At 46.4% G+C, this 23,831-nt stretch overlaps 1 protein-coding gene across 4 annotated transcripts in view; it reads right to left on the reverse strand.

Moving 5' to 3' along the window:
* PRKCQ (protein kinase C theta) overlaps positions 1-23,831 on the reverse strand; it is a 131,658-nt gene that overhangs the window by 82,283 nt on the left and 25,544 nt on the right. The window contains exons 1-2 of one of the 4 annotated variants that reach the window (XM_032473990.1): positions 4,391-4,745; positions 269-395 (exon numbers count right to left, since the gene is read on the reverse strand). In XM_032473990.1, the coding sequence (XP_032329881.1) occupies positions 269-386 (118 nt within the window). In that variant the 5' untranslated portion in view covers positions 387-395; positions 4,391-4,745. Of the gene's footprint in view, positions 1-268; positions 396-559; positions 582-642; positions 716-4,390; positions 4,746-23,831 lie in introns of those variants that run through there. The other 3 variants (XM_032473992.1, XM_032473989.1, XM_032473991.1) reach the window with 3 other exon arrangements.

The raw sequence follows: 23,831 nt of genomic DNA on the forward strand, positions 1-23,831 counted from the left end.
CACAGCGTCCTCAGCGCGTTTCTCCTTTCCCTTGTTTATGTGGGGAACGGGACCACGAAGCAGGGCACGGGGCAGGAGGCCCGGGCCTGGTTCAGAGGCTGTCACTAAGCCACGTGCCCCCCAGAAAGCCCTTGGCTCCCCTGGGCATCAGTTTCCTGAGCTGGAGAATGAGGTTGAACCCGATGACCTCGAAGACCACGGAAGGCCTTGCCTCCCAGGTCACAGCACGCTCCTCCTCCCCCGGGCCCCAGCACCCACGCAGGCCTACCCGATTCCACGTACTCCTTGACGAGCACGGCGCAGTAGGGGTTGACGGCCTCTCCCTGACACGGCTGGCAGGACCCGCAGTCGAAGTTGGACAAACCAATTCGAAGAAATGGTGACATGGTCGCTCCCTGCAAAGCAACAGAAAACAGATACTGTTTGGGGGCTAGAAGACACATTATTTTGGGGGTGTCCCATCCCCACCTACCCAGTGCTTTATCTCTGACAGCCAGAGCCTCACAGGGCTCGACCCTCCATTCAGACAAATGCGTTACTTCCCCTCTACCCCACACACTCTGGGCTCGCCCCACATCGCAGGCCGGCCAGAGAAAGGGGCCTGTGGGAGTGGGTGCGCTGAGGCCTGCGTCCCACTCTCAGTCCAGTGCACTTGTGTCTGACAGCTGCCGGGAGGGGCGGCGGCGCGCCACCATCTCAATCCCTTCTACCATTCAGGTAGGCCCCCGGGAAACCACACACACCAGCAAAATGAGTTTATAAAGAGTGAGGCCCTTCTGACTCACACCGGGTAAACATGACACCACAGAATTCTTCCGTGGGCTATTTAGGGGCGTGAGGGGCCTGGCTCGGGGCATTTACTTAGCAGCTGATCTCTGTTTACTTTAGACACACACACAAACACACAGACACAAATACATATACACATATACACAATTACATGTACATATATACAAACATAAATACATGTACACATACACACACAAATACATGCACATATGTGCAGATGACATTCTATATATAAACACACACATATACACATACATGTATATGGAGATGACATTCTATATAAACACATACATATGCATATATACACAAACACACACGTACATATACTATATATATATGTAAAATAAGCTTTTAAATATTATGAACCACTTAAAAACCTTAAATCACCATAAAACAGCACTTTATTGTGGAAGGGTAAACAAAATACTTCATAAAAGCCAAATTACTGACTATTACACTTTCCTGGAGACACAGGTGAACGTCACCGCAGTGCTGGCTGCAAGTTCCAGGATTCTCGTCTGATCCTTCATCTCCTGTTTCTTGCCTGTCCTTGTCTGGTCACTTACTTCAACTAAACGCCTCCCTCCCCCTTTTTTTTTCACCCTACTTTCCCACGAGGTCCCATTAATCTGAAACCATCAGCTGGGGTTAGTGATAAAGTTACTTCCTTGCTTCCTCTTGTCTCTTGAACTCATTTCTCCCCATGAATTTCCCCGAAAGTTCCTAAGCCAAAGGTATCAACAAGAAAGCGTCAACCATCTCTTCCACCTTTGTGTTAAGGAGGAAAACTGCTCAGGATGACAGGACCCCAGGTGTGAGAGTCAGTGACACAACTGGAAACCTGGGCGCCGTCATCCTGAACCCAGCGGCGCCATAAAAGACCGCCCGTCCTCTGGAGCGCTGGCGGTCTTTGGGTCATTTTTGAACCTACAGAGAGACACATTAGGGGATCTTGACAACTGCTGTTAATTTCACGGACATTAAGAAAGTCCCCATTTCTTTTCTTTTTAAACTGAAGAATAGTCAGTTACAATGTGTTGATGTCTGGTGTAGAGAAAAAATAAAAAGAAAGAAAGAAGGAAGAAGGAAAGGAAGGAAAGAAAGGGAAGTCTCAATTTCCTGCAGTGCAGCTGGTTTAACTAAAGGAGACGGTTGTGGAATCATCACGACTCGTCGGATGGTCTTCGCCACCAAAACACATTCCGTACATATCACACTGCAGAATTAGCAGCCAGATGCTTCCAGGGTTGTCTTTAGGGGCCCCCCTTCACCCTCTGAGCTTAGAACTCTTGGGCAGCAGTCTGGCTAAGAACTGGGAATTCTCTGGAGAAAACTTCTGAGGTCCCCCCCCGTTCCTGGGCCAGGTAGGACTTCCAGACAAATCTGTCTTTCTCTGCTCCTCAGGAACAATCACCAAGAACTATCACCATTCGTGGGAGTATGTACCACATGTGGACATATCGAAGATTCGCTCAACACCAGTGAAGGTAAACGATTCATTCTGACCGGAGCCTGGAGGGATCACTGACGCATAACGTCTGAGTCACAACCACTGTGACCTTTACTGACGGGTACGTCGCGCTGCTGTTTGCAGGCTGGGTTCAGAATCAGGCACCAGCAGCTCCACGTGCACCTGGGAGCGTCCGCTGGGGAGCAGACGGAAGGCTCCAGGGCACCCAGGAGCACCCTCCCCTCCCACAGGGCTTGCTCGGACATCCGCCGTCCTCCTCCTCCTCAGCAGCCCGGACTCGCCGGCCCTGTCCCCTCAGCCGCGAGCATTCGGACAGTTTGCCCAACGCATGTGTCTGTCTGGTAGCACTGCCCCTCTTCCGAAAGGTCTAGTCGCAGTGATGGAGCTGACATTTTGACATTCAGAAGGCAGAACGTGGCGTTGAGTGCTTCACCTCACGCATTGTTCAGCAAAGCCTCAACTCAGGGGTGCCTTTTTAGGGCAAAAGGTAGCATTTTATTCCTGAGCGACTCAGAATGTCCTCCCCTTCTGTGACAGGACTAGGTGATCATCATGAAATGAAGAAAAGACACAAAACTGGTAAAACTCTCCTCATAATTCCATCAACAGAAGCAAATTGCAGTCACTATTTGGATGGATTTGTCTCCAGTGTTTTTTTTAATGAACGGGTGTGGGGTTTTTGTTGTGTGTGCTATAGTCATGCTGTGTGTACACGGTTATATTTGACTTTTAATTTAATATTTCACCATAAAACCTGTCCTAGCTACTATGTCATCATTGTAACCTTTTAATTCTTGCATAATATCCTATTGAGAGGCAGGATATGTGTGATCTGCTTTACTAAAGTCTTACAGTTACTTACACATTTAGATTGTGTCCAGTGTTCCCATAATAGAAGTAATGCTCTGACAAGCACCTTCTGCAATTTGTTTTTAAATTTAGGGAGATTGACTCAGACAAGCTCACTAGAGAACTCTCGTATTAATACGTCAAGTGATATAATTATTTCTTCTTCTTTTTTTAAAAATTATAGTCAGTTACAATGTGTCCATTTCTGGTGTACAGCATAATTAATATTACTATTTCTAAGGTCTTAGACATTTAAGGAAAATAATAAAATGAAAAGGCAAAGATTGCAGACGGCATTATCTCATTCTTTTTTTATGGCTGAGTGTCACTGTGCTGTACACCAGACACTAACACAACATTGTAAATCACTACACTTCAATTAAAAAAGTTAAACTTAAAAAAAAAAAGAGGCAAAGACTTAGAGAAATATTTATGGTAAATGCAATGGACAGTAAGTTGGCGTCATTCTTATAGAATAAGCAAACACAAATTTGTAAAAACAAACAAAACCAAACCCCAAACCCACTACTCATGCCCCAATTAAACAAGTGGCAATGATATAAACCATACAAAATACAAAAAATACAGCTGTCACTATTTATGTGGGAAATGTTTAGCCTTATGAGCAATTTAAGAAATGCAAAACAAAGCAGGATACTATAGAATCACATTTCTATGACATTCTTGAAAACACAAAACTATATGGAGAAAAAAACCCAGTGGTTTGGGTAGGGGGCAGATTATGATTAAAGGGACAGTATGAGCAGTTTGGGGGGAGACTGATCTGTTCCATGTGAGTGGTCACAGAAATCTAGACTTAAACTCGCAGAATTATACACCAAAAACGAAAGTCAGTTTTGCCATATGGTATTTTAAAAACCCAAATACAGAAATATGCTGTGAGCATTTCAAGGCATAGATTAATTCAGAGGTTATATAAAGAACATACAGTAGAAAACTGAGAATTCATAGAATAAAATCTTAAATTAAGATCTGAAATAATCAAGGGTAGCCTCAGTTTACTAAAGAGCAATGGTCAGAGCCTCAAAAAAACAGCTTGTACTCTATAGTACTTAAGTGCTTCTGAAATTTTGCATTTTGGTGCAAATCGCTGAGAAAAAAACATAACATTAGAATTTGATCATGCATTTCCTTTGAGGATCCATTAATATATTAAGTTGAACTTAAATTATAATCATAAAAAGAATTAAAATATTTAAAACATAAAACACAATTTTTTTTTAGCCATGCAATTAGCAAATAACTTTGAAATACTCTTACCCAGCACTGGCAAGGACAGCATGAATCGTCCAGTGTCACACAATGCTGCTGTCAGTGTAAGTTTCCTCAATCCTGTTGTGTGTGTGTATGTGTGTGTGTGTGTGTGCTATATGTAAATCTCAAGGGCCAAGAAGACGTGTAACAAGTACATGAGGATGCGACAGACATGAAAGACTTCTGTGGGCTGGCTTTTTGTGCTCGGAGCTGATGGTGAGGGAGAAGGGGGGTTTCCCCCGGGTCTAAAATAGGAAGGAGAATTGCTTGTGTACAGAAATACACGCGCTGGACTCGCATCTGTCAGGACTGTCCTCCCCCCCCATCTCTCTGGAGTGTAAGTTTCACAACTCTCTTTGCTGCCAATCACAGTGGCCTCGCCCTTTACAACAAACAGTGTGTGTGAGACTGACCAGCTAGTGCGGAGGCCAGGTCCCTCCACACGCCTCGCGTGCAAGCAATGAAAGCACACACTCAGTCTCTCCTGGACAGCTCCCAGGGACCCCCGGCCTGCCAGGTGCAAAGCGGACTCACTGTCTTGCCTTTCAAATCTGCCCCTTTCTTCTGTGTTACCAGCTCAGTGACTGGTACCAGGACTCCCAGCCGACATCCCCGGTTCTCTCACCCACCACAACCAACTCACTCTCCTTCTGCACCTCCTCTCGCTCCTTCCCTGGGGTCTTGGCTTCATTCTGCATCATCCCTTGTTGGGCCCACTGTAGCAGCTTACCCCGTCTCTCCCTCCGGTCCTGTCACCTCTCACTACCAGTCAGAGCTCCAGGCTGCTGCCCAAAGGATCTCCCGTAGGATCACACAGAGCAACTGCCATTCCTCCAACTCGTCATGCTGTTCTGTAGCCCTGGGCTGCTGGCAATACTGCTGCCTCCCTGGACCGCCTTCCTACTTCACTCCATCCTCCACCTGCCCCCCCACCCCCAACTTGCTCATCTTTCAAGTTCCCGCTCAGTCTCTACCTCCTCTGTGAAGCCTCTCCGCCCTCGCCTCCATCACCCTCCCTCCAACACATCTTGGTGGAATGTACCCGGCACCCGCAGGCCCCGCCCCCTCAGCTCCAGGGCACCCTGAGAGACCTGTCGTATCTATTTGCCTCCCCTCTGCCATTTCAAAAGTCTGAGTAGGGTAGACCCTGTCGCTCCACTCTCTGTCTTTGTCTCTGGCTCTCAGTTCCCAAATGTGGGGGACAGAGTAGAGCCCCATGTAATCCTATGTAATCCTTGAGGCACTTCATTTACTCAGAAGCGGGTGGGACTCTACCTACAGGAGTCCGTCCGGTTTTATCTGCAGTTTATTTAGCAAACACCCTCTGGAGCGTGTGCATGTGGGTGCCTTGGCAGACCCTCGCCGAGATCAAGGCTTCTCTCTCTTACCGCATTCGGACGATTCAGCCAGATTCTCAGGCTGGGGAGGAGACCACGCGCCGGTGCACACAGGGCCGTATTTCCCTGTAACACACTGGTTCCTGCTGGTCTCCCCAAACAAGACTTTGGGCTCTGAGAGCAGAAACCACATCTTAATCTTCCATGCACCTCCAGGGTTAATCCCTCTGTGTGATATTCAGCAGGTGCTCAGTGCCTCTTTGCTAAAGAACTTAATTTTCAAAAGCAACATTTTACAGAATCTCAGCCTCCACGTACTTCTACTGCAGGAGGGCACGACGGTCCGATTAGGCGGCAGACAGTGGCCGAGGAAGTCAATACAAAGGAAACGTCCCCGCGTTGTTACAGGCAGAGGATCAATAATGGGATGAGCCTGGCTGCAGGCGTCGTCTAACCTCCCTGAGTCTGTTTTCTCATTTGGAAAATGGTGATAATACCATTACGTGTCTCAAAGGGCTGCGAGGACCAAATGGGAAGACACGTGTTGGTGCTCAGAATGGAGCTGGCGCAGAGTAAACTCTAAAAATGTTGGTTGTTGTCGTTGTTTTATTATTATTATTACTACAACTCTGATAATATTTTCCAGCGCCCTTTACTGGCATGATTAGTGTGTACTGAAAAAGGGCAGGGAGAGGGTGGAAATAGTCCTTCCAGAGCACACCTGGGCACATCTTGTCTGTGCTCTGCCCGGAGCACCCGCAAAACCCCGCACGCCTCTCTCCTGCGGCACTCCCTCCCTCTGCCAGTCCCCACGCCGCTGGCCCTCGCCGTGATGAGCCTGTCAGGGTGTCCATCCAGGCATCTGTGCTTTTGCTTTCTCAGCTACGAAATATCATCATAATATGCTCTCTAAATTTGTAGAGGCGCCTTACCCGTACAGCTCAGTGTTTTTAACCTTCAAGAGTGACCCCACCTGTCTCAGGCAGGTAGCCGTCACACAGGCACACGGTCAAGTATAATTACCCAGCGGCGTGCTTCAGGGCACAGGCGGTCAAGTGCTGGGAGGGGAACTCTAGCCTCCTGACTCCCTGGTGCGGACCCACCTGCTTACCTAGACTGACTCGCCTGCCCCGGCTCAAACCCACCAAACACTTGCCAAAGCGGATGGGGGCAAATTCCATAGAAACAGAAAGCGATGGAAGTTCTCTGCACTCTCATTAAGACTTCTCTTCCTCTGCTCTGTTTTATTGCTGTAATTTAGTATTTCTGATTTAGTATGACAGTGTTGCTACATTTTATCTTATTTTATTTAAGGAACCGTCTCAGGGACAGAGGGAGAGTCTCACAGAAACACCAAAACCTTTAACACGTATAAGAGAAAACACATATGAATTAATAGCAAGCTTGGGAATGAGAAAAAGACACATTCAATGGGTTCCAAATGTATCAGATCAGCCAACATTTGGTAAATTAAACATCAGGCCAATTTTGGCAAATTAAGCTAAACGACCTAGTAAAAACAAAGTAACCTTCACTGAAGACAGTGAACTAGTGGACGATCATGTCATGGAGGAGTGTTTTATCCCATTGCTAAGATGTCAACGTGGTAAAAAATCGGATTAAATATTAGCCTCTCGCCCCCTGATATGACCTCAAAAGTGAATTAAAATATTAAGTATGAACTGAAGATAATATTTTAAAATAACCCCAACAGTATGGGCTGCAATGACAACAGAAAAAAAAAAAAAAAAAAAACCAACAGCCTAACTTCCGACCAGCTGTTAGAACTAGTGGGGAAGGGCCATTTACGACAGGGGCGGTGACACCTTCCTACCTGCAAAGGCTAACAGGGCTCCCCCAAGCCCAGTTATGGAGTGAACCGTGCCCCCCTCCCCAGTTCAGGTGTTGAGGCCCGGCTGGTCTCCCCAAACAAGATTTTGTGACTGTATTTGGAGGTGGGACCTTTAAGGAGGCAGCTAAGGCTGTATGAGATCCTAAGGGTGGGCCCTAACCCAACAGGACGGTGCCCTTAGAAGAAAAGGAAGAGACAGCAGAGACCTTTCTCTCTCTTTGCCACCTGAGGACACAGAAGACGCTCTCACACACCAGGAAGAGACAGCGCGCGCCTCAGAAACTAACACCTTGAATCTGCAGCAACGCGGATGGCCCTGGAGACCGTCATTCTAAGTGAAGTCAGCCAGAAAGAGAGAGAGAAATGCCGTATGGTATCACTTACATGCGGAATCTAAAAAAGAAAAAAAGACAAACGAACTTGTTTACAAAACAGAAACAGACTCACAGACATAGAAAATAAACTTATGGCAACAGGGAGGGAAGGGAGTGGGAAGGGATAAATTGAGAGTTTGAGATCTGTAGATACTAACTAATATATATATAGAATAGACAAACAACTCCATATTGTAGGGAATTATATTCAATATCTTACAGTAACTTATGGTGAAAAAGAATATGAAAAGGAATATATGTATGTTCATGTATGACTGAAGCATTGTGCTGTGCACCAGAAATGGACACAACACTGTAAACTGACTAGACTTCTGTACGTATATCTATACATATATACATGCATAGATATATATACACACACACACTCACACATAAAAAAAAAAGGCAAGCAACACCTTGACCTTGGACTTCCAGCCTCCAGAACACTGAGAGAATAAACTTCTGTCCCATAAGCCCCCATCTGTGGTTCAGCAGTCTGAGCAGACTACTATAACATACCCTCTTCCCCACCAAAAAAAAAAATAGTGTAGAAATAAAACAAATACTGAAATATAGACAAGAAAGCACCTGGAATGGCATTATCAACATGCTGACACTTAATTTTAATGTGTGACCTGGACAGTCTCACGAAAGCACAGTTCTGATCGACTTAACACAAGTACTCAGGAAAATTGTCGCAGTTCTTGCTGAATCGAATCGTGCCTGTTAACCTGTTGTTTAAAAGCCTCCACGTGCCCTCCCCACACGCACAACCCAGCCTAGCTCGACCTCTGTTTTCTGGGTGTGCCCGACTGCGTCTCCAAGGCTCTGTTTACACCTGCCTTCTGCTCAGAGGCTGTATCCATCTCCATGCATGCCCAGAGGCCACCCTTCAATCCTTCTCATCTTTCAAGGACCTCACTTCTGCACTGCCTCATTCAGAAGTTCCTTCCTGCTGCCCACGGGAAGAGGAGCGATTTATCCAATGGATGAGTTTTAGGAGAATAAACTGCTCGCCCAGTCCATCCAACCTCCCCTCTTTGGCGAGGGTCTGCTGGCTTTCAGGGACCATGTTTCTCCGCTCTTCTCTGCCACCACCTAACCTGCCAGTCCGGGGAGGCCACTGTTGTCCAGCATTGTCTATGACACTGTGAAGGAACAAGGGCCAACCTATCTGCTTGGACACTTTGGCCCCATCCACCAACCCAGCCTGTATCACCAAGTTGATGTTTTTTCCCTCCATCTCCCTGACTCCTGATCTGTCTCTCCATCTGTTCCACCCGCATGCACAGCCTGGAGGGTTATTTATTGTTACAATTCACCAAACTTTGCAAGAAGCTTTCCATAGTGTATATTATTCAACCTTCTTATCAAGCCCGTGAGGGAGGTGTCATGACCTCCATCTACAGATAAGAAACCTGAGGCTTGAGTGAGTGAGTGGCTCGCTGAGGATCCCACAGCTGGGAGGTGGTGGAGCCTGGGTCTCAGCCTTGGTTGCTAAGTGTCTCCACCCAAACCAGCCAATTATTTCTTGTTAGATAATGCCTTTTAAGGTTAGGTCAGGGAGGAAGTGAAAGCACGAAGGTTTCCCCGTAGAGGGTTTCCATCCTCTCAACCAGTCCTGAATTAGAAGGCCCTACCTGGAGCTGTCACACCGGCCTCCCCGGCCGTCTCGGGGCTGCCTGCGCGCTCAGTTACCTTGGGTACTAATCTGACATTTCCTTTTGTCAGAACCTGTGGTTTAATGACCTGTCTTCCTGCACTATGGCTACGATCTGAAGAGGTTAAGAGTGGGCAGTATGAACAGAGTTGATGTTTCTCAGAACAAATTAAGCTCTCGTGTGGAAGCGAGGTCAGCACACTGAGCCGGGGGTCCTCAGCTGCTGTCCCCCTCCGTGCCTGCTCCGCTCACGCCATGACCGTGGGCTGGTTGGTGCCAGTGAGGGTTCCTGGGGCCGATGTCCAGGGCAAAGCTGACTGCCTCGTAGAAAGCTGGTCTCCTTGGCACTACTTTCTGCCCACAATAGGGTAATGACTTACTGAATCCAAAGATGCTGCCTCATACGGAAAGTAAATTTAATTATGGGTCTGTTCACTGGGTCAAATTTTACTCTTAAAACCCACTCTTCTCTGTTCACACAGCCAGAAGGGAAGAAAGGTCTCTCTTTTGTTGGGTGAGAGAGCTTCATGGAATTCTGCACCAAATATTCTAGCCCCATTGGAAAGTCTTCCTCCCCCATCACAGTTCATCTCCTTTCTTATATAGAAAGCACATGCAGGTACCATCTGACTTCTGTGTACCAAAAGCTTTCTTAAAGAATTGAATAAAAGGTTATCACAAAAAATTGAGCATAGTTCTCTGTGCTACACAAAAGAACCTTTTTAAAAAAATCTATTTTTATATACAGTGGCTAACATTTGTAAATAACAAACTCCCAAATTTATCCCCTCCCACCCCCTTTCCCTGGTAACTGTCACTGACTGTATCTCAATAATAATAAAAAAAAAATTGAATAAGAGATTAATTCTGTTTGAGTCTAGTGCCTTAGACCACTCGGCCATCCTGACACACGGATTAATTCTGTTTGAGACCCAATATAGAAAGTTTTTAAAAAGACACTCTTCACCACAAAAAAAAAAGAAAAAGAAAAAGAAAAAGGTAACATGTGAGGGGATGGGTATGTTCATCAGCTTGACCGTGCTGACTGCTTCACACTGTATATGGAAATCGAGTCATCAAACTGTACGCCTTAAATACACATCCAGTTTTCAGCTGTCAATCACAGCTCAGTGAGGCTGGGGCAAAGAGGCAGTTTTCTCAGTGACTCCACCATCTGACCAACCCCGTAGCTCTGATGAGACACAGGATGCTTCGGAAACTTACTGACGCACCAGAGGAAGGAGTTCTTCCTCCGTTAAGTCAAGCGCTCGGGGAGGAAGACACTCCACCTGGGTGTGGGGCGTCCGTTCGGAGCTGGGGCCCCGGCGCCTGGACTGAGACGGTCAAGGCGAAGTCGCAGGACACACGGCCCCTCTCCCCCGGCCTCGGCACGGCGGTACATACCAAAGGGAAGGAGAAGGCACAGGCAGGAGCTCACAGGCGTGCCAACGACACAGCCATCGTACAAAAGCCAGCTCTCCCCAACCGCACAGCCTTAGACGAGTGGCCTCGCCTGTGGGGGACTCTGTTTCCTGGTCTGCAACATGGGGCCCACGGCAGACCTACTTCACCGTGTTGTCCCGAGGGTTAAACGAATCAGCCATTCAATGAAATGCTTACAACAGTGTTTGGTGGAAAAGGTGGCTGTTAACATCACATAGGACTTCTCCAAAGGGTCCTCAGAAATTCTGATTCTGAACGAGATTAGCTGCCGCTGAAAACTCACTCACGGACCGTCTGACCTGGCCTAGGGCACACCCAACCCGCTGGCAAAGGAAACGGGGTGATGGGGACCGCTGTTCTTCGTCACTGAGCATTCGCTAAGCCTACCTACTGGGCATAAACGCCGTGCTGGATCCCCAGACGTGACAAGGTCCCTGTTCCAAACAAGCCTGGGGACCTCAGAATGGGGGAGACCGCTCTCATCCAACAGGGATCAGAGAGGGAGGCTGGGAGAACCTGCAATTTCTCACCATCGATCCTGTGGCTAAACTGACGTGGCCAGTTAACGGGGACTCGGCACCAAGAGACAGAAAACAAGAAAGGGCGACGTGGGCTGTCACTCCTGGGGACGGCAGCAGCAAAACACTCCTGTCCTCCCAGCGCTGCTCTAACACCGCACCCCACTTCCTCCTGAGGGTGTGTGACTCTTTTCAAAGAAAATACAGTATCTGGTAGTATCAACAGAGCGAGCGGAAACAGCAACCTCAGTCCGGCGATGAACTAACAGGCCTGGGCAGAGTGACGCACACGGAGCCCTGCGTGCGCCGGCCGACAGGCGTGCTGTCCGAGCTGCTGCTGGAGACGGGGGGCCGGGCGACCGCGGCTGGGGACCGGGAGAAGGAAGAGGCAGAGGCAGAGCGGGGGTCAGTCTGGGATGGATGTGTGGGTGCAGGTCCGGGGGGCGGCCCACAGCAATGTCCCCGCCCTAGAAGTGAGTGGCTTGTAAAAGCGTGTTTGCGATTAGAGCTTAGGATCCGTGGCAGCTGAAACGAGATACTATTCAGGTCCCCAGAAAAGCCCATTAACACCCCATTTCTCTATTAATCCCGAATGAAGTCAAAATTACGACACGAAGCACCTGCGGGTCGTGGTTCTGGCTCGGGGGTCCTCTGCTTGTCTTCCTTTCTGTGACATCTCAGATTTATTGCGGGTTGAGTTGCTCATTTAGGGTCTAATTTCTCAATTTAAAAACCGCAGGTGACTCTGATTCTAGGAAACACTAGTTTACTGAGCGAGGCGAGGACGTCTGTGTTCTGGGTCACAGCTGCAACGGACCCCCTGCCCGCACGACGGGCCCCCACGGGCTCAGAAGCTCCCAGAGCGCGGTCCTAAAGAACCATCATCATGAGCAAGGGGCGGGGGGACACTGTTCAGAAACACAAACCCTCCAGCCCCACCTGGACAACTGAATCAGAGACTAGGGGAGCAGTCTGAGTCCTACCCGGCCCTCCACGGACTGCACGTGTAGGTTCCAGGAGCACTGCCCTAGAGGGAAACCCCACAAGGCCAGGCTGCGCCTTTTCCATCTTTGCTCGGCGTCTAGCACAGTGCCTGGCACTGGGGTGGTTCTAAATCACTGGTTGTCAGCCAGGGTGACCTTGCCTCCAGGGCACACGTGGCCAAGTCTGGAGACATCTGTGGTCGTCACCAGCAGCGGCAGAGGGTGGGGCTGGCATCTGGTAGGTTGAGACCGGAGATACTGCAGACAACTTACAAAACAGAAAAAAGACGCTAATGAACTTAATCTGCGAAACAGAAACAGACTCACAGACAGTAAACAATCTTACAGTTACTGGGGGAAGGGGGTGGGAAGGGATAAATTGGGAGTTCGAGATTTGCAAATATTAACTAGTATGTATAAAATAGTCAACAACCACCAGTTTCTTCTGTAGAGCACAGGGAACTACATTCAATATCTTGTAGTGACTTATAATGAAAAGGAACGTGAAAATAAGTGTGTGTATGTATATGGATGACTGAAACACAAAGCTGTACGCCAGAAACTGACACACTGTAGCTAATTAAAAAAAAACAACTTACAATGCACAGGACAGTGCCCCCCAGAACCAACACGTCAGTGGTGCTGACACTGAGAAACCCTGATCTGCGTGAGTATTTTAAATGTGGGGGTGCCAAGAGGATCTCCCCTGTTCATCGCTCCCTGTCTTTCATCACTTCCCCGTGCTCAGTGAATTCTAGCCCCACAATGGGAAGGGAACCCAGTGACTCGGGGGCATGGGTCTCTCTTTTCCATGCTGCCCCCTCACTCCGCGGCCAAGAGAAGCACCGTAACCGACAGGTACCTTTTGAATATGCAAATGGATACGTGAGTTATGACTGAATCCATCCGTGAACACATCAGCTTGTTGATCTGCTCTTTTTTCTATTTTTTTTTCTCTTTGAGAGCGGAAAGGGCTCTTAGTGACCAAGTGGTCTGCCCTCTCCTGTAACAGACGAGGACACCGAGACGCAAGAGAAATTAAAGCAGGTGATCAAACCTGCCTGCGTAATTAGGGGAAGAAGTGTTAACCGAACCCAGGTCTCCTAGGTCCTTACTCACTCCTCTTCCCACTGGGCTGTAATTGTGCTCTTGCAGATATCGCTCAGGGAGGAACAGGACTTGAACAATGACCAGATACACGGAAAGATTACCTGCACCGCCAGAGGCCAGACCCTCCGCCCACTCACACTGGTGCTTGTGACCTGTGCTCGTCCCACTACTTCTGGGCGGCGCAGCAGCCTCACGCGCAGCAGTCAAGCGCTCAGCCAGGGAGTAAACCCAGCTAACTGCTGATTAGTCATATTCCAAAAGGGGGCGGGGGCTTTTCTGTATTCATCATCCACATATAAAATATGGACAGAGGAAGAACTTTGTTTCTCTGAAGGAAAAAAAAATGGTAAAAAGAAAAAGAACTATTTGATTACGGGGTAGATCTCTTGCAAATGCCAAGCCTTGGCCTTGAATTTTTAGGGAGCTCTCGATTATTTTGCAATCAGAGCTGTCGCGTGAAATGGGCTTCTGCCTTTTCTTGTAAGATGGCAGCCTCTTAAGAGGACAGCACAGCATCTCACAGCAGCATGTTCACTGTTCTCCCGAGAAGAAGGTAGGTGGAGTCAGTAAGTATCTTCATTTTGACAAAGAATCCACTATGGACTGGTGGCAAATAACTGACACGCGTGGAGAACTGACAGTTTACAAAAAGCTTTTCAAAGATGAGGTTAAGAAAGAGGTTGCTGGTCCTAATAGATACTAGAAATTACTATCTTTTTAATGGACCCTTCATCTCAGAATTTGAGAAGCATTATTCTGCGGTACCTGTTTCTATCACAATACTTACTAAATGCAGTCTATCTACTTTGTTTGTTTTTTTTTTTTAATTTAAGTACAGCCGATTACAACGTGTCAGTCTCTGGTGTACAGCACGATGTCCCAGCCATATTCTAGTTTTCTGTTTATATTTTTATATTCCCCCCTTAAATGTAAGCTCTATATAGTTTCAGGATTAATGTCTAGTTTGGCTTTTTTTTTTTTTTTTTTTTGTAAATAGACTTCATTTGTGTGTGTGTGTGTGTGAAGCAGTCAGATTCATAGCAAAATTCAGCAGACAGGACAGAGACTTCCCGTATAAGGTCGGCCTGACCTGAGCGCAGCCTCCCCACCATCAACACCCCCCACCAGATGTACATGTGTTCCTTAAACAGATACAACATCGTCACCCAGAGCCCCCCGCTTACATCAGCGCTCACTCTTGGTGTTGTTACTCCGTGAGTTTGGACAAACATATGACATGGATCCATCATTGTTGTATCCGACTAAACAGTGCCACTGCCCTAAAAGTCCTTCTGTGCCCCACCTACTTCTCCTTCCCTCCCCTCTAGCCCTAGTAGATTTTTTTTCTTAATGTAATAATGTGGAGACAGTGTGGTGCTGGCAGCAGAAGAGCTGAACAGATCAACAGGACAAACTGAATGTCCTGAAACAGATCCAAGTATTTATGAAAGTCTGTGTACGATGTTGACAGTCAAGTCAGGAAAAAAGGAAGGATTGTTTGATAAATAAACTGTGCACACTGGCTAAAACCTACACTAAAGCTGACATCAAAATAAAATTCAGATAGATTGATGATGTTAATGTAGAAATAAAACTTCTAAATTACTAAAGGAACTAGATATGTGGAGTGATGATTACACCCTTTGTAATTAGGATTTCTTAAATATGATACCAAAGACAAACACTGTAAAGGAACACACTTCTACCCTATTTTACCTAAAAACTGGTACTGAACATTATCAAAGTACCAGACACATGGCCAAATGGGAGACATAACTGTAAAATACATGGCAAAATCTTTGAAAAATACGTGAAAATCTCTTAACTATCAATGAAAAAGTCAAGCTTGGCCATTAAATATTATTTGCCTAATTAAAAAAAAAGTAGGCAGAGGCTAAGAGCAGGCCTTTTACAAAAAAGAACATGATCATATTGCAAAAGGACTAAGACATGAAAAAAGTTCAATTTCACTAGAAAGAAATGTAAATTAGCCACTTCCATGATCCTGTCTTTGCGATTTCAGTCCACAAAGCTCTGAAAATAGAAAAACAAAATACGATTCTGTAGTGTAAACTAATTTTGTAGCAAAATCTGATGTTGGCTGTTTATGGTCTATTTAATCCCACTGAACATAATTGTGCTCCCCCCGCCCAAACGCACAGCTTGCTGGGAATATTTTGTCCTACGTAGTGTATAACTTTATCATCTTTCTCAAACGTGAACTGTGAAACGGATTTGGCTATCATAGTTGCGAGAAGGGACCTATCCACTCTTTATGGAAGAAAATGTGTATTACATGGCTTTAAAATAATCAGGCAAAACTGAAAAATAGTGCTCTACACTGGAATTTGATACAACCTTGTAAAATGACTATAACTCAATAAAAAAAGTTAAAAAAAAGAAAAGAAAAACGATAAGGCAAATAAATGAAGGTATGTAAATATGAATGTCCACTGCAGCACTGCTTAATACTACTACAACTGGGAACAGCCTCGATGTCCAAAAATAAAATGTTATTTAAATATACTATGGCAAATAGCAGCCATGAAATATTTTACAACCAGTAGATTGTTACTCACTAAACTTACAGGATATAGTTAAAAAAATGTGAAAAGGAAGATGTGTATGTATGACTGAAACATTCTGCTGTACACTAGAAACCGACACACTGTAAGCCAACGATACTTCAATAAAAAAAACAATAGAATATTTAAAAATAAAATTAAAAAACAGAAAAGAGATGTACTAACCATAGTGAATATAATAGGAGCTCATTTTAAAAGATATAAATTTACACACATAAATCGTAATGGGAAAAACTTTGGACCAAAATGCTATCTCTGGGTGGATTGGATTTTAGGTGATTTTTATTTTATTTTATATTAATTTTTTTATTCCCTGTGCTATACAGTATGAACCTGTTGTTAATCTAGTTTATATATATTAGTTAGGATCTGCAAATCTCAGATTTTAGGTGATTTTAAATGGTTATTTTTGAGAGGTTTGCAATGCTAATTTAAAAAAATTCTTTGTAACAAAAACTCATTTTTCACACCTAATAATTTGGGGCAGTAGGATGGTCAGTTTCCATCACAGAGAAGGGAGAAATGGACGCGGGTAGAAGTGGAGACTTTCTTCAAGGCTACAGGACTTGTAGGTCTCAGGACATCTCCTGACCCTAAATATTATCTTAATCTTTTTCCACTGCAGGGCCTCTGGGCGCCTGGCCCCAGAGGATCTCCTGGCAAGCATTCAGATCCCTAGCTTTGATAACATTTGGTAATTTAACAAGTCACTCTCATTAATACCAATTCACTGTGAGTTTAGTAGGTGGAAATCACTGGGGGACAGTTCTTAGGCGCCGAAATCACAGCTCTGGATATCAAGAATCCTTCAGTCCTTATCCTAGGAGATTCCCGGTGCAGGAAACAGCAGTGGTCCACAACTGCATTAACAGTTTGTTTAGATCAGAACATATAATTTTTTCCATAGAAGTGTTACCTGTGATGTTGAATCCACATCTCACATTTTTTTTTACATTTTTTTCCCTTTCTTTTTTAAATTGAAATATAGTTAGCTTACAGGGATAAAATGGGAGTTTGAGACTTGCGGATACTAACTACTATATATAAAATGTATATACACATTCTTTTGAAGACAATGGTACTATGAAACCACCTACAATAGAGTTACGATAGATTTACTAGGAAATGCCTCCCAAACTCCCATTTGGGGTTTAGGAACACATCCTAGAACAGTAGAGTCAGAGATTCTTCTCCCGACTGAGTCGTGGGAGCGGGTCCTCCCCCTCCCCCTCCCCCAGCTCCAGGTCCCTTGAGGGGCTCCCAGGGCCAAGGGCGGTGAGGAGTAAGGGGCTCTGGGGAGGTGGGCAGGAGTGAGGGAGACACGCCCAAGTGATGCGGAGTGTGGGGAGCAGAGCGCAAGCAGGAAGAGGTGACTGGTGGCAACAGATAGTTCAGGAGTGGGGGAGGGATGGAGACACAGGTGTGGCTGCAGAGTGATGCCAAGGAAGGTGAACCGGGAGGAAGAGGAGGAGGGAAGAGGACGGGTGCAAGCGGCGGGCTCCATCAGAGGGCGTCTGAAGGTCGGGGCGGCCTACGACACGGACTGTACCATGGGCACAGAGAGCTCCCTGCACTTGGGCGTGGCCAATGGCAGGTGAGCCCGGCTGATGTGTAACTTCCTGGTTGGGACCATCTGCCTCCTGCCACTGGCTAGAACCTGGAGGTGGTGGCGCTGCATCACCTTGGCGACCACCATGGCGATGTCCTCGACCACCTGAGCCTGGACTCTCAGGTGGGAGGGGATTGGAGCCCTGTGACAGCAGCAAACACACAGACTAACGAACACCACCCTCCACAAGAAACGAGTAAGAATGCCCTATGACCCAGCAATCCCACTCCCGGGCTTATACCCAGAGGGAACCTTAATTCAAAAAGATACATGCACCCCAATGTTCATAGCAGCACTGTTTACAACAGCCAAGACATAAACATCCATCACAGATGACTGGGTAAAGAAGTTATGGCATATTTATACAACAGAATACTACTCAGCCATAAAAATAATAAAATAATGCCATTTGCAGCAACATGGATGGACCTAGAGATTGTCACCCTAAGTGAAGCCAGAAAGAAAAGAAAAATACTGTATGATATCACTTATATGTGGAATCTAAAATAAAAGACAGACAGACTTATTTACAAAACAAAAACAGAATCACAGACATAGAAAACAAACATGGTTACCAGAAGATGGGGGGGGAGGGATAAATTGGGAGTTCGAGATTTGCAGATACTAACTACTATACATCAAATAGATAGACAAGTTCCCATTGTAGAGCACAGGGAACTATATTTGATATCTTGTAGTAATTTATGGTGAAAAAGAATATGAAAATGAATATATGTATGTTCCTATATGACTGAAGCATTGTGCTGCACACCAGAAATTGACACAACACTGTAAACTGACTAGACTTCGATAAAAAAAATATATAACCCATGGCATAGAGGATTGTCCTAGTAACAAAATACAATTTTATCAGCATACTCTAAAGTCCTCCTCCTCCTCCTGCCCCTTCTTCCTCTCCCGGGCCCCACCCCCCAGACTGACCAGCCAGTCCTCCGTGTCCTGCTCACAGGAAAAAACAGAAAGGATGCGACATTGGTAACCAAATGGGGCATCGGGTGTCAAGGCCCTACTCTCGTCCCACAACTGACAGCACAAAACAGACCCAAACCACCTTCTGGGCACAGATGTTTTCCTGAGGTTTAAAAATTTGAAATTCAAATTTGTTTGCCCGGGGAAGAACTCTGGAAGAGGAAGCAGAGGAACCATGTGGCCGTGCCCTCAGACTGCAAGGGGGCAGAGGCTGAACTCAGGGCGGCAACTTTTGCCCCTTGAAGACAACAAAGCCAACAGTATCTTGGAAATGCTCCCCCCGCACCCCAAATTCTCAACGTCTCCCAACCTGGCCGCTCAGAGAGAAGCGAGCCCTGGCCAGGCTGCCACGGGAACAAGCTAATGATGCTTAAGGGACAGAGAGGCAGGGGCTGAAGTGCATGGGTTCCGAGGGGCGTGGGCCCGGGCACGTGGGAGAAAGCTCTGCACCGAGGGCATCTGTGAATGGCTGGAGGGCAGTGGGAGATTCTTTTCCTTTTTTTTTTTTTCTTTCAAACAGGTCAGAACAGATTCTTTTCCTTTCTTGCTTTTGCTTGTTTTTAAAACTAACATCTCATCTTGTTCTAAAAAGGATGGAAGGCAATACGCTACTTTGTTCATCTGTACCTCAGTTTACCTCTTAGGAACCACAACAGGTGACATTTATTCAAAGTGCTCTTCACAGAGGTTTCCTCCATTTTCATGCCACGGTCTCGCGACATCCAAGGTGATACAAGCACCCATTTATTTTACAGGTAAGGAAACAGGCTCAGAGAGGGTAAGGACATGCATCCAAGGTTGCACAGCTAATGGTGGTGGAGCGGGGACTGGACTCCAGTGCCACAGGTGCCAACTGGGGGGCTCTTTGCTGCACCGTTCTCTTCCTTCCTGGGGTCTGCTCTGAAAGCACAGGGCTCTTTGATCTCCTGTACACTGAGTTCTGTCCTGTAATTATTTTTAATTGCATCTGACAGGGTGAGTTATACTGACATCTTTGTCAAGAACCCTTTGGGTTCCCCCCGAGTTCCCCGTGGCTGGCCGTTACTGCAGACGCGATGATGAAAAGGTAGCACTCATCTCTCAGGCTTCCCCAGGGCTCTCAAAAGACAGTGCACCTCAGTTGCTCCTGACTAGAGAAGCCGCACTTCTTGTCTTTGCAAACTCGGGTCAGGAAGGGCTGGAGCAACCCTGCCTTTTTCGGGTTCCTCGTCCTCGGTGCCTCCCTTTCCCCACACTTCCTCCTCTCGGGCCTCTGCAGTTCAGGGCTTCCTCCTTGGTGATGGAACTGGAATACAAGCCAAGTGACGGAACAGAGCATCTGGCCTCCAGGCAAAGAGGAAGGAAGACAGGAAGGAGTGGGTTTGCTTCCCTGCACCGTCTCGCTCCGGGAGGAACGTGCACGTCGCCTCCAGGAGCAGAGGGGATGGGGCTCCCACCAGCTGCCCCCGGGATCTGCCCCCAGCTCCTGCTGAGCTGCTTAGTGTCTAAAGCAAGAGTTGCTTTTCCAGGGTGACAGTCCACTGTGCTAGGCTCCAGCATCCAGCCTCTGGGGCCCCCAGGACTGGGACCCGGGGGTGACGGGCTTTGGGGCCGCAGGAAGTGGGTACATGCAAGTCTGGCGCAACCTAGCTACATCGAATCCAGCTATTTCCTTGCTGGGCTTTCGGTAAATTCAGGATGCCAGGCTGGTTCCGACTGGAGGTAAAGGACTTTCTAACAGGAATGACTTCTTAGCAGAGGGAGAAGAAACATTGTATAGAGGCTTCTCCCCTGGGAAATGCCAAACCAAATTCTGAGTTTAACATCTACAGTCGGCATGACTGGGTTTGAAGGGCACAGGGAACGGCTCTGTAAAACCAAGGCTCTCCCCACTGGTTCCTTCTGCTTTCGGAAAACCCAGGCAGCACTGGAACAGCTGGGAATGTCCTTGCTTAGCTGTGATGTCACGGTAATGACACCGAGGCGACACAGGCCTGACAGTACGGTTCCCTCCCTGCCACTCTGGGAAGTCTGAGTTGGAGTCAGACCACACCTCCTAGTTCAGGTCCTAGGCTGTCAACTTTTGACTTTATTTCCAAACGACCCAAAAGGCAATAAACTACTTTTATTTTTAATAATTGAAAGTGACATGGTTCAATATCAAGTTACGGTTCTCTAGTACTAGGAAAGAAATATTAGTGACTTTAATCATTAGAGCCCCAGTTTCCTTTCTGCTGATCCAAATTATTTTGTTTTACTATAACTTCAGGACTCATCAGCCCTGAATGAAAGTAACATACGTTAGAACTCAGAGGATATTGAATTTTTCTAAATTTACATACATTGACCTTTTGGATAATCTTTCAGTTTAGCACTCTGAATCACAAATTACACACAAGTTCCTTCTAGAGAATACTGTGACCACTCAGATGTGCATTTAGCTATAAAAATCCCTTTTAAAGAAACAGAGTTCTAGTTGGTTAGAGATTTTGTTCCTGTACTGAAACTCACCTCCCCAGGTAACACTTCCCCCACCGATCCTGGCTCTGTCACCAAGGGTACCCTGAAAAAGCTGAGTAAGTGTAACGCCTCCGTCCCAGCAGGTCCTGTCAGCTAGCCAAGGGCAGCTGACATACCACTGTCTTTTCTTCTTGGTGATAAAGCTCCCCTGTTCCTTAATTATCGTTCCTTATTATTTTCCATCTTTTCTGAGAGTTTCTAGACACATGGTCTTGGTCACCCTTTCAGGGACACAATATGCTTTTTGTTGTTGTTGTTGCCGGGAAAATTAATGCCTACTTAAGAGCCTTTTTACTGTAGAAAAGTAACTACAACATAAAATTTACCATCTTAACCAATCCAAAGTGTACAGTTCAGTGGCATGAAATCCATTCACATTGTGGTGTAACCATCACCGCCATCCACCTCCAGCACTTTTTCATCTTCCCGAACTCCATACCCATTAAACGATAACCCCCTCTCTCCTCCTCCCCACCAGCCCCCCAGCCCCCCAGTAACCACCGTTAGACTTTCACTCTCTACGGAAGTGCCTATTCCAGGCATCTCACTAAGGGCAAGCGTACAGTATCTGTCCTTTTGTGTCTGGCTTATTTCTCTTTATGTAACATTGTTGTCAAAGTTCGTCCACACTGTAGCACGAATCAGGACTTCATTCCCTTACAGAGCTGAATAATATTCCACTGCACGTAAAGATCACACTTTGTTTACCATTTACCTGTTGATGGGCACCTGGGTTGTTTTCATCTTTTGGCAACCGTGAATAATGCTTCTATGAACATTTGCACACGTGTAACTGAGTCCCTGCTTTCAATTCTTGTGGGTACATATATACCCAGGAGTGGAGTTGCTAGGTCCCATGGTAGTTCCTTGTTTAACCTTTTAAGGAACCATCATACTGGCTTCTACAGCAATTACACCATTTAACATCCCTGCCAGCCACGCATGAGGGATGACACTTATTTTCTTTTTTTTCCCCTCATCCTAATGGGTGTGACGTGTGTCTCATTATTGTTTTGATTTGCATTTCCTTAATGACGTTGAGCGTCTTTTTGTGTGTTGATCTGCTTTTTAAAACATGTCCAGAATAATCAGTATCCTCCAGATATTGTCAGATCAGCAGAGGAAAGGGTTCTGTGACCTCCTGGAGACCCCTCAATGCAGGGTAAGAATAAACTGACTTTTGTGGAAGCTGCATTCTGCTGTCACCTCACACAGAAATACTGGTCAAGCTCCTGAATCTTTTCAGTGTAATGTTCTAAAGCCAGATTCCCCCCACCCTGCCTTGCGCTCGACCATTTAGGCTGTTGAATCCACAAGGAAGCATTTACCAAATTCAGATCTCCACTGGGTCCTGGCCTGGCTTTCCAGTCCAGGTGATCATCTGACTCTGATTCTGTTGACCGTTCCGCTTTGCGTGGTCAGCTGTCAACCTGGCCCGACTCCTAAGTCTTCACTAAGGTCATTTATTTCTACACATCCCGATGACACGAACAGAATCAAGTTCAGACTTCTGTGACCTGTCACTAAAGCCCCGTCCTACTTGAATTTGAAATGAGCTGTGGCCTCCTAGGTATTGTTCGTATTTTTAACAGGAGTGTTATGAGACATTCTGTTAAGCATCTTACTGAAATAAAAATTTTCTCTCACTCATCTAGTGTTTCGTCATCTGGTAATGCTACAAAAATGGAAATGAGGCGTGTTTGGCATGAAGCTTAGTCTCTACTGAGTCCTTCTAATCACTTTTTTTTCCCCTTTTGCAACTAAACAGAAAATGTCCTTCTGGACTATAACCCTATTTGTCTCTTTTAAATGAAGACTGGAAAGTTACTAGTTAGGACACTCTTTTCAATGATGCTTCTTATGCAGATGCTACATATTAAAATCACCTCCCGGTCTTCTCTCTTCCCTGTGCAGTGACAGCTTCTCTTCACTCTTTTCTCCAAAAAGTATTCATATTACAGTTTCAAATGGTCCCCCCCTCCCCGCCCCTTCCTCTTTGGAGAGTATCTGATTTCTAGATGAACTCATGTAAATGCTGAACCCAAGGGCATTTCTGTACGATTGCATTTAAGGTCCAGGGAAGAAACCGCATCTTTTCAGCATGTTCCTGAGTGTCAGGGCCGGGAGCCGGGGCTTGCAAGGGGCCCACGGTTCTCACAGGGGCCAGCCCTTGTGTTCTAAGAATGGAGAGGCTGGATGAGGAAGGAGCGAAACCGGGGAAAAATCTCTTCCCCGCTGTGGGCCTCAGCCTCTTTGCCTATAAAATGAGGGAGCAGAGACTCAGCTCTCGGGGCTGTTTTGGTCCCCAACTCCCTCCAGCGCACGAGGGTGTCCAGGCTGGCGGGCTGTGCTCGCTGTGTTGCTGACAAACCTGCCGTCTGGGAGAAATGTCCTCGAGGTCTGGTATTATGGGAATAACACACAAATGATCTGTTTAACAGTATCATTCACACAATAAATACTCACTAAGCATATATTAAACGTGCT

The sequence above is a fragment of the Camelus ferus genome, chromosome 35 (assembly GCF_009834535.1).
Source record: "Camelus ferus isolate YT-003-E chromosome 35, BCGSAC_Cfer_1.0, whole genome shotgun sequence".
Taxonomy (NCBI): domain Eukaryota; kingdom Metazoa; phylum Chordata; class Mammalia; order Artiodactyla; family Camelidae; genus Camelus; species Camelus ferus.